Source organism: Nymphaea colorata, chromosome 2, assembly GCF_008831285.2.
Source record: "Nymphaea colorata isolate Beijing-Zhang1983 chromosome 2, ASM883128v2, whole genome shotgun sequence".
Classification (NCBI taxonomy): Eukaryota; Viridiplantae; Streptophyta; class Magnoliopsida; order Nymphaeales; family Nymphaeaceae; genus Nymphaea; species Nymphaea colorata.
In genome coordinates this window covers 2,643,979-2,655,077 of record NC_045139.1, presented here as the reverse complement: position 1 = coordinate 2,655,077, position 11,099 = coordinate 2,643,979, and the positions used below count along the sequence as shown (strand labels likewise).

At 37.7% G+C, this 11,099-nt stretch overlaps 2 protein-coding genes across 2 annotated transcripts in view; both read left to right on the top strand.

Moving 5' to 3' along the window:
- The window catches only part of LOC116246922 (disease resistance protein RPV1-like), a 48,744-nt gene that overhangs the window by 16,896 nt on the left and 20,749 nt on the right, over positions 1 to 11,099 (top strand). The window lies entirely within an intron of this gene.
- Positions 3,502 to 10,476, top strand: LOC116247990 (disease resistance protein RPV1-like). The gene is made up of 5 exons (XM_031620510.2): positions 3,502 to 4,437; positions 5,380 to 6,463; positions 6,655 to 6,954; positions 7,176 to 9,044; positions 9,559 to 10,476. The coding sequence occupies exons 1-5, from the start codon at positions 3,884 to 3,886 to the stop codon at positions 10,186 to 10,188; spliced, it is 4,437 nt and encodes a 1,478-aa protein (XP_031476370.1). The 5' UTR covers positions 3,502 to 3,883; the 3' UTR covers positions 10,189 to 10,476.

Sequence of the window (11,099 nt, the reverse complement as noted above, 5' to 3'; positions counted from 1 at the left end):
ATAAAGGCTCAATTTTATATGGTGTGTTGGGGGTAGTCTTTGTGCTCTGTTTCAACTTGCATATTGGTTATCTTTTTTTAATACGAAAGATTGACAATATTGAATTTGAAACAGTTTTCGTTACTCTATTGACAATAATAATTATTTTCAATTTATAAATTTACGTTCTATCATGGTTAAATTTTTGTGACATGCTTTATATTTTCAAACTAATAAAAAAACACTGCACTTTGTATTTGACGTTTCTCGCCTTTTCCATTCGTTCTTGGTCATGGAGCATATATTCCACCATCCTCTTGACCAAATAGAAGACACTTACCTTCGACAACAAGGAAGCTCCAATAAGACAACATCACTTTCACTAACTGCTTTTCATTTATAAGTTTAAGTGGTTGTGACATAGCTTTCCCACTTTTATTGTAAAAAAAGAAAAAAATCTAAAGCATATTTGAAATAAAATCGATCAGGTACAAGTATCCAGTTTATCAATTTAGGACACCTGCACACTTCTACGGACTTTAAGATATATATATATATAATGAAAAGGAAACCACCAGGAAACTTGGCCGAAGCTAAAAAACATTTAAATATATTATAAGGATAATCATGAAGTGAGCTTCGGCCAAGTTTCCTGGTGGTTTCCTTTTCATTGTCCTTTTCCTCAAACAAATTTTCCACAGCACTTTTGACTAAAACTAATGAAAGAGTACAAAACATTGTAAAGACATTTAAAGAGCGTTTTTCTGAAAGGTGTTCGGGTTTTGTGCGGAAGGCACTTTTTTGCCTAAGTCTTCCAAAAAATCTAAAGGGCATTGGGCCAGCCACGAGCCCAGGCTATAGGCCCAAGGGGTCTACCCGAGCCAAGTCTTACTGGGCCGGCCCGGCCCAATGCCCACCCTACTTTAGAATATGGAGAAACATAAAACATTATAAGTTTGTGGAGATTGTGGGTGCTTGGGCTGCACCGTTGACCAATATAAAAAAATTGAAAACATTAGTATAACTTTGTTGCTGGATATATATATTTTATTTTGTGTAATTAAAAAACCATTGAAAATGTGCTTTTTTTTACGTGGCAAATGCATATTTTATGCAAACACAAAAATGAAAAAAAAAAAAAAACCGTTCAAAACCGTCCAAAGAGACCATGGGATGTCCTTCCAGTGCAAAATGTTTGGTTTCTTCTAAATACTTGATGTATCTAAGTTCTTAGTAGGCATATAAAAATGTATGATTTAGATCCGTCCGAATGTATCTAAGTTCTTAGTAGGGATATAAAAATGTATGATTGAGATCCGATATTCGATCGAACCATTCCAACAAAATGGGATATGAAAAGAAATTAGTATCCAATTAAGAAAGAAATCAAGTCAGATTAAGATTTAACAAATGACATAGGATCAAATCCAATTTGATTTCATGTGGGATTTAGCTTTAAACAAGTCTCATATATTCAATGCTCTTACATTTTAAAAATCTACCTGATATCATTTGGAATTCAGATTCAGATTAAAATAAAAATGGTAAAAATTAGATTCAGACGGTAAAATTGGATTTCATATATACTCATATATGAATATTTTGAAAAACATATCTGATTAGAACACCCGATCTGATCCTTATTTCATTCATTGTACATTTTACACGACTGAAATCGAAAGGGTCCAAATAATAAACTGAATGGATTCGTCACCAATGTAAGAGTAAAGGGAAAGTCTACAAAAAATTACTTTTTTAAGTACGTTAGAAAGGAATAATGGCATACGCGTGACCCTGGTGAAAACTGAAATGAACCCATGAAAATCTTCTGGGAGTAGGATGGGATTCCAATTTAACAAGTGGGAGTAGGCGGTAGAAAAAAAAAAAAAAACAATGGAAGACAGTGAGGTGAAATTATGAGAAGTTTCTGGGAGGTTTCCTTTGCACAGTGCTTTGGAAGTGCCAACGAAATACATCTTTCAAAAATTCTGAAGAACATTTTACTAAAACATGTTTTGGTAAAAGTTCTCTTTGCATCCTTTGACTAACTTTAGTCAAAAGTGACGTGGAAAGTGAACCACCCAGAAGTTCACCTCTCTATAATGTTTTATCTTTCTACTATATTCGAGTGTTTTTTATAAATTATTTCCACAACCACTTCATAGTACTTCTTTGTCGATATAAGGCGTGGAGAAAATATTGTTCATAGAAATGGTGCGTGCTGCTTTTATCTCGTCCACTACGCCCTTAAAAAATCAAATGATAACGACGACTGACTGGAAAACAAATTTATATCGGTGCATACATTTTAATATATCTCATAATTGATTATGGTGTTCACAATGGCCAATCTTTTATTGTGATATATTTCACATGGCATCCAGAGACTATTATTTAAGGCCAAAGTCGCCTTACCATCATTTTTCTAATGTAAAAGATGCACATTCATGTTCTATACAGAGGGGTACTTTTACAGAAGTTACACTTAGATTTTGGACAAATAACAAATCACTACTCCACATTTAAGAGAAGTTGTTCAAATAAAGGGAGGTTTTCCTTAAGTACTTGAACGAAATAGGGAGGTTTTTCAAAATGCAACAACATTGTGGAGTACAGAAAATAACAAGGCCCTTAGATATGGTAGAAAGATAAGCATTACGTCAACTTCGGCCTCAATGAAATGAACTCCTGTGGTTGCTTTCCTTTAGACAGCACTCTTTGAACTAATTTGATAGAGTCCAAATAAAGCTTAGACAAAACAAGCAGGTGGTCCATAGTGTGACTTGGAGGAAGAAGGCAAAGCCAGCATGTGCTGGCTGGCCAAATAAATAGCAAAGTGCTAAATGTGGTCTAAAATACTAACATCCGAGTTGGAGAAGATGAAGGAAAAAGAAAGAAGGGCGTTTTTGGTAATTTACTAAAAAATTATCATTTATAATCTTTTTTATTTTTTAATTTTCAATTTTGTCTTTATAAAAAATTTCTTTTTTAACGTGAATTAAAGATGTTTTAATCATTAATGGTATTGATGCACGAAAATCAAACACCAATACCAATGTGACGCATATAGGGAGAGTGGGAAAAGAGGGCTCCTTCAATACTTTTGGTACACCATTTTTAGGTGTTTGAGAGGGAGAGAGTTTTCTTGGCAGCTCCGTCTTATATGAAATATATTGAATCTTTCTCTTTTAATATAGCTGATGCAAATGAGGTGATATCAAAATTTGTAGTTTGAAAAGCAATATTGGTACGTATTACTTTTCAAAAAGTATCAAAAAACTAAAATTTACCACAATAAGCCCAGACTATTATTCGATAATTATTTAAAAAGTAATAACTTTGTTTTCACTCTACGCCTTTACATGAAGAAGCACAGATTTTCACAACAAATGAGAGCATAGATGGATCTGATGTTTATATATAATAACAAAGATGGATCGTTATCAGATCTCAGCCTGGAAACTGGACTTTTAGTTATGTACAAATCATTTTACAAAAAACTTCTAATTTAGGGAAGGGCGTCCTAGCTATTTACAAATTATTTTACAAAAAACTTGTAATTCAAAAGAAAGTGAGCGGTGTCGGTCGCGTCCGCCTTCCAGGAAAGTAAACGGAAGTTTCCATGTGTCTACACCAGCTCACGTTCAGGCAAATTTATTTGCTACCAATTCGCCCAGCTAGAAATTCTCCTTCTCCCTTTGTCTTCACCCACCAGCTGATGATTCAACGAGCATCGCCGTGAAGATCAAAACATTGTGTTGATTATACCATGGAGGTCTGAGAGAGAGCACTTTCTTCCGTCACACCATTTTTAGGCGTCGAGGGGGAGTGATCAGAGAGAGTTCTTAAACGAACGGGTGGAACTTTTTCACATTTTTGCTGCATCGATCGTTGGCAGGGTCCTATGAAAAGGCCACGGTCACCACGATATTCCGAGAGGCTTGATTATGAGGGCGATGAAGCTGCGGCTTCTTCACGGCCTTCATCATCCTCATCACCGGTGAGGAAAGATGGGTTTGAGTATGACGTATTTCTGAGTTTTAGGGGACCAGACACTCGCAACGGCTTCACCAGCCATCTCCATGCTTTTTTAAAACTTAAGGGCATCACCGCTTTCATCGACAGCGAGAACTTGGAAAAGGGGGAGATGGTGGAGGAGCTGTTTAAGTGCATCCAAAAATCCAAAATCTTTGTGCCCATCTTCTCCAAAGGCTATGCCGATTCAAGGTGGTGTTTAAAAGAAATAGCCAAGATCGTGGAATGCAAAAGGCTCATTTTGCCGGTGTTCTTTGATGTGGAGCCAAGAGATGTTCGTGATCAAACCACTGGCCTTTTCGAACCTGCATTTACAAGGTACCGCGAGAACAGCAGTATGGACAAGGTGGAGGTGAGCAAATGGAGTGGTGCTCTGACGGAAGCAGGGCGAGTCTCCGGTTATACATTAGCCGACACCGAAGGGTAAGCAGCTTCGTTTCTCTTTATGTACCACTAAAGTTTGCAAAATGTAAAACTCAACCTTCTCTTTTACACCATAGGTTTCTCTTGATCAGGCGAAAAAAACGCCATACCTAATTGCTTAAATCTTTAGTTCAGGAGTTAAGTAGTTGGGCCTAAACAAAAAACGATAGATATATGTATCGTCCTTACATTTTAGACTTTTAATATCTTTAAAATTCTCCCTTTATTCTCTGAAAAATGTTCTGTTTTTTACTTTATCAAAGACATTTTAGTCATTACACATCCTGCAGGATATGGATAGTGATGCATTTTTTCTAATTTTTAATATAAAAAGTAAAAATGGCCATAGACACAAGTCACTCTCATTCTCTCTGTTTCTCTTTCTATATATATATATATATATATATATATAGATAGATAGAGAGAGAGAGAGAGAGAGATGGCTTTAGCTTTGAGTTAATGTCACTTAATTTATATTATTTTGAATACATCTATGTCATTTGATCGGGTCAAAGTTCTCAAATTTGGGGATCTGAGTTTAAATTATATTGTTGAATGTGACAAAAATGTATCCCCTTTCCTTTACTTTCTCTAGTCAACTGTGCCAAAAAACCATCAACTATTCTACGCCCAAAAGGCATGTTTTTTTGGTCAAGCAATGAAAACGGATTATGACAATATGTTGTTTTGAATACATCTATGTCATTTGATCGGGTCGAAGCGCTCAGTTTTGAGATCTGAATTACAATTAAATAATTCAATGTGACCATTTAGTTAACCTTTTCTAGCCAACTGTGCAATTGTGATGCCTTTAAATACTAAAGTACGAATTGCTTTAGAAATCATGTAATTCAATTCTTGTCCTAATTAAGATTTATATGGTATTGTTTATCAGGAGTTTATACGTAAGTTTGAGTTTTTATTCTTTTGGTTTTCTCGTAGAAACGAGGCAAAGATCATTGCGCTCATTGTGAAGAGGATCCTAAATGAAGTGAGCAAGACTTCTCTCCATGTAGCTAGATATCCAGTAGGATTGGATTCTCGCATTGCACATGTGGAGGAAATGTTAGATGTGGAGGATAATAATGTGAGAATGGTTGTGATCCATGGAATGGGTGGCATCGGCAAGACAACACTTGCAAAGGCAGTCTACAACCAAATCTACACTCGTTTTAATGCTTCTAGTTTCATTCCAAACGTTAGAGAAGCTGCAAAACAATCCACTGGCCTTGAGTCCCTCCAAGAAAAACTACTTCGTGATTTTTTCAGTGATGAAAATGTTAAAATAAGCAGCGTCGACAAAGGAATTGAAATAATTAGAAATCGAATTCGCAGTAAGAAGGTTCTGTTGGTTCTCGATGACGTTGATAAGAAATCTCAAGTGGATGCGCTGGCCGGCAGCATAGATTGGTTTTGCTCAGGGTCAAGAATCATCATTACCACTAGAGATAAGCGTGCATTGGGGGCAAAAAGCGTGAAGCTGTATGAACCTAAGGTACTAGACACTACCCAATCACTTGAGCTTTTCAGTTGGCATGCATTCGGGAAAAAGGATCCTGCTCCCAAATTTGCGGAGTTATCCGAGGAAGTTGCATCTGCTGGTGGTGGGCTGCCATTAGCCCTGACAATATTCGGATCACATTTCTTTGATATGGAAACAGTTGAAGAATGGAAAGAGGGGCTTCAAAAGTTACAGGAAGATCAAAACGAAGATATTCATGTAAGCTTGAAGATAAGTTTTGATGCACTTGATGAAAAGGAAAAGAAAGTATTTTTAGACATAGCGTGTTTTTTTCTTCAAGAAAATAAGATAGAGTTCGCTTTGCTCATGTGGGAAGATTGTAAGTTCTTTCCAAAGACAACAATCCAAGTCTTGAGGCACAAGTCTCTCATCAATATAAATGATGCCACTGGAAAGTTTGAAATGCATGACCTTATACGGGACATGGGAAGAAAAATCGCCCAAGATAACAGGAGCAGATTGTGGAAGGATGATGAGACACTAGATGTATTGGAAACCAAGAAGGTAAGAATCTTCCTTTTGCCTGCCGATACAAGAAAACTAGTTAGTAAAATGTGGATGTGCCTTGGTCTGAAAACTGGAGTTTCCATAATCTAGTCTATTTGTGGAAGTCATGTCTCTGATTCTGAGACACAAAAATTCATCTCTCTCAACGAATCCATTTCCTTTAATTGCCTATTACATTTGAATTGCAGGGAATGGAAAAAATTGAAGCAATTCAGCTCTACTCGGGTACATATTGGGCACCTACGTATGTTGAAGCAGAGCCTTTTGTCGCAATGTCTGAACTTAGAATGCTCCGGTTGGGGAAAAATGTAGAGTTGAAAGGTGAATTTGAACATTTTCCTACGAAGCTCAGATGGTTGCAATGGTGTATTGAAGAAGACTTGGATTCATTGCCTGGTGGCCTTCATCTTGAGAATATTGTTGTTCTTGACTTATCATGCAGCCGGATAACTCAACTTTGGAATCCACAAGGATTGGAATCGACCAAGGTAAATGGGAAGCTGTTAGGTATACGCACTTTTTCAGCTTTTCTGGAAAATGATGTTTACATGATTGACGCAAATCCCTTGCGATATTATGATGCAAAGAGACGCACACTGTGCATGCAGTTAACAATTTGTCGACTTTAATCTGATGCAAATAGGCAGGTGAATTTCATTTTCTTTCGTGGCATTTCCTTGACAAAAAGGTTTTTTCTTTGTGTTTTTAGGTCTTTGGAAAAATGAAAGTCTTAAATCTCGCCTGTTGTTGGAACCTCACCAACTGTCTAGATTTTGAGAGAATGCCGCATCTAAAGAAATTGGATCTCAGTTATTGCGTGCCGATGAGTGAACTTGATCCATCTATTGGGCATCTCAAGAGCTTGACTCACTTCTCTTTGTTGGGATGTGGGTCACTAAAGACATTACCTCCAGAGATTTGGCAATTGACCTCACTCGAAGAGCTTGACCTAAGTTCTTGTACAGAAATTACAGCTTTGCCATCACAAATGGAGGATCCGAAGTCATTGAAGCCGGTGTTGCTTGGCAAACTAAGAGTCTTAAATTTCAAGAGCTGTCATAACCTCACCATCTGTCCAGATTTTACGAGCATGCCATATATAGAGAAATTTGATTTTAGCAGTTGCGAGAAGATGAGTGAACTTCATCCATCCATTGGGCTTCTTGAGAGGTTGACTCACTTGCCTTTGAGGAAATGTGGGTCACTAAAGGCCGTACCACAAGAAATTTGGCAATTGACATCACTCGAAGAGCTTGACCTAAGTTCTTGTACAGAAATTACAACTTTGCCATCACAAATGGAGGATCCGAAGTCATTGGAGCCGGTGTTGCTTGGCAAACTAAAAGTCGTAAATTTCGGTGACTGTTCTAACCTCACAGGCTGTCCAGATTTTACAAGCATGCCACATCTGGAGATATTGGATTTTAGAAGTTGCACCAAGATGAGTGAACTTGATCCATCTATTGGGCTTCTTGAGAGCTTGACTCACTTGAATTTGTCCGGCTGCGAATCGCTAAAGACATTACCTCGAGAAATTTGGCAATTGACCTCACTCATAAGGCTTGACCTAAGTCATTGTACTGAAATTACAACTTTGCCATCACAAATGGAGGATCCCAAGTCATTGAAGCCGGTTTTGCTTGGCAAACTAAGAGTCTTATATTTCATTAATTGTTCTAACCTCACCAGCTGTCCAGATTTTACGAGCATGCCACATCTTGAGACGTTGGATTTTACAAATTGCACTAAGATGAGTGAACTTGATCCATCTATTGGGCTTCTTGAGAGCTTGACTCACTTGTCTTTGAAGAAATGTGGGTCACTAAAGGCCGTACCACAAGAAATTTGGCAATTGACCTCACTCGAAGAGCTTGACCTAAGTTTTTGTATAGAAATTACAACTTTGCCATCACAAATGGAGGATCCAAAGTCATTGGAGCCGGTGTTGCTTGGCAAGTTAGAAGTCTTAGAATTCGAGGGCTGTTCTAACCTCACCATCTGTCCAGATTTTACGAGCATGCCACATCTTGAGACGTTGGATTTTACAAATTGCACTAAGATGAGTGAACTTGATCCATCTATTGGGCTTCTTGAGAGCTTGGCTCACTTGAATTTGAGGGAATGTTGGTCACTAAAGACATTACCACAAGAAATTTGGCAATTGACCTCACTCGAAGAGCTTGACCTTACTGGTTGCTACCAGATTTCAGCCCTGCCTGAATCCATGAGACACTTGAAGCAACTTAAGTGGCTGTATCTACAGCGGTGTTCCTCGTTGACAGAAATACTTGAATGCATTTGTTCTTTTCTCAATCTTGAAGAACTAGATTTGAGTTGGACAACCATTGAAGAGCTGCCACATTCCATTGTGTCGCTAGAGAAGCTTGAGGTCCTCTCAGTTTCTCATTGCCATGGGCTCAAGCTCTTGCCTTGGTTCCTACCTTCCCTCACCGAACTCGAAGCAAGGGGCTGCGGAAAGCTTGAGGACGTTCCTGGCATTAACCAGATGATATTGTTACGGCGATTGCACCTTGGAGGATGTAGAAGCCTTCACGACTCATTCTTCGAAAGACTTCAGGTAAACATCTTGGAAAACCTTTGTTATGTTTTTTGGTCCAAAAGATATTCTCTTTTCTTGAAAGAGTTTCCACTCAATCATAATGCACAAATTGGTCCTTTTACCACAACTTCAATTGAGTAGACCTTTTAGTCATGTAGAGCGTGTTTCTGAGAATTCCAATTTGATCTGATTGGGATTGTAAAGCCCGAGCTTCGATTCAAAGATGTTTTTAAAAGCTAATGGATGCTCGTGGGGTTGAGAAAGACTCCCTAAACCAGTGTTGTTTTTCCTTATCCAGTGTAAGTGAAGCTAGTTGAATTGGTGACAAAATTTTCCGCAATTTTGTTAAAATTCCTGGAGACGGAGTTGAAAGGGCATGGTTTTCTAAAAGATGGTACGCGCATGTCAAGCTTATGGAGGTCCTGGCATTCGCTAATGGCATCCTATCTATCTAATAAGGCATTCAGTTTCACCTTTATCGATATGTTTATGATTACTCCCTAACCACGATATCTCCATCCTCTGTTTCCAGGAAGCACACTTTGAAAATCTAGAAGAGTTCTCCATCTCTGGGAGGAGGGTGATCGATGGTGGGTCGTCATATCCACAGTCCATCTCATTCCTTCTTCCCAAGCAGTTCGACAGAGGCATCGTGTACTTGCATGTAGAAAAAAGCAGCCTGGACAACATTTGCTCGGAAGTAGACGAATGGGAAGATGAAAGCCCTAAAGGTGAGGAAGATAGAAACATGGACAGCAATGACTCGGAACTTGCTTATAAAAGCATTCCAAGTGATGAAGTTAAAGACAGCCGACCGGGCAGAGTTGTTTTGATAGAGATGACGACAGGTGATGCCAAATTCCAGTTTTCAGCTTTACTTAGAATTAAAACGCACAGAAGTAGTTATGGGTACGACGAACCGGACAAATATAGGAAGTTGCCCACTGCTACATTTGGAGGCGATAGCGAGCTGATGAAGATGGCAAAACAAGGAGAATTTAAGGGGAATGGTGACGCCCGGCTTAGGACGATGATGACTATGCGTGTGTCCATCGACGGCTGCGTCCTACTCCACGGTGATTTGTTCACGTATATGAATAACTACTCTAGACCCGATCCAATTGCAGCTGACGATAATTTTGTAGTGGAATTTGATTGGTAATTTTAAGAATTAGGTGATAAACAATAATTTTAAGAATTAGGTGATTGGAATTACGACATTTTTAGATAAGTATGTAAAGGGGCCGAAATCTCATTCTCACCTACTCAAGTAATCGTGACAAGTATTAAAAGAAATTGTTGACATTGAAGTAATGCTACGCGGCTGATCATTCCAGTGTTTTCCTTTACGTATCGGCAAAAAGTGTACATCTTACCGCCTGTTGTACTTGTTCTGCATGACAAGGCTTGGATTTTTTAATATGAAATTAAAAGAGAGTTAGCTATTTAATTTAATTCTTTAAATATATTTAGTTTAAAAAACTAACAAATGTGAAATGCTTAAATAAAATAGAACATTTTTTTCTAGTAAATTTGATCTCAAAAATTAACTTAAATGCTTAAATAAAATTGGATGGAATATTTGACGATGTGATAACGTCTGAGTGCCTAAAAAGTAGCCCTCTCAAGAAACGGTAGTACTTTAGAATAGGCCTGGGCCACAGGGCCAGGCCGGATGGTGCGGCCTGGGTAGGCTCAGCCGGACCCGATCCAGCTTGTTACAAATTTTATCTTTTTGTTTTTTAATTTAATAATAAATATTTTATTATAAAAATAAAATTTATATTATAAACAATTTATTTTATAATTTAAAAATTATTTTTTCTTATCAGGAGACCCGAGATATCGGGCCAGGCCTGATGATGCCCACCCTCACCCTTACTTTAGAAGATGAAGAAACATGAAACATTATTTTATAAGTTTGTGGAGATTGTGAGCTGCACTGTTGATCAATATAAAAAAAATTGAGAACGTTAATATAACTTTATTTACTGGATATATATTTTTTATTTTATGTCCTTAAAAAACCATTGAAAAATGTGCATTCCTTACTAAAAGCAGTAGCTAAGCAAG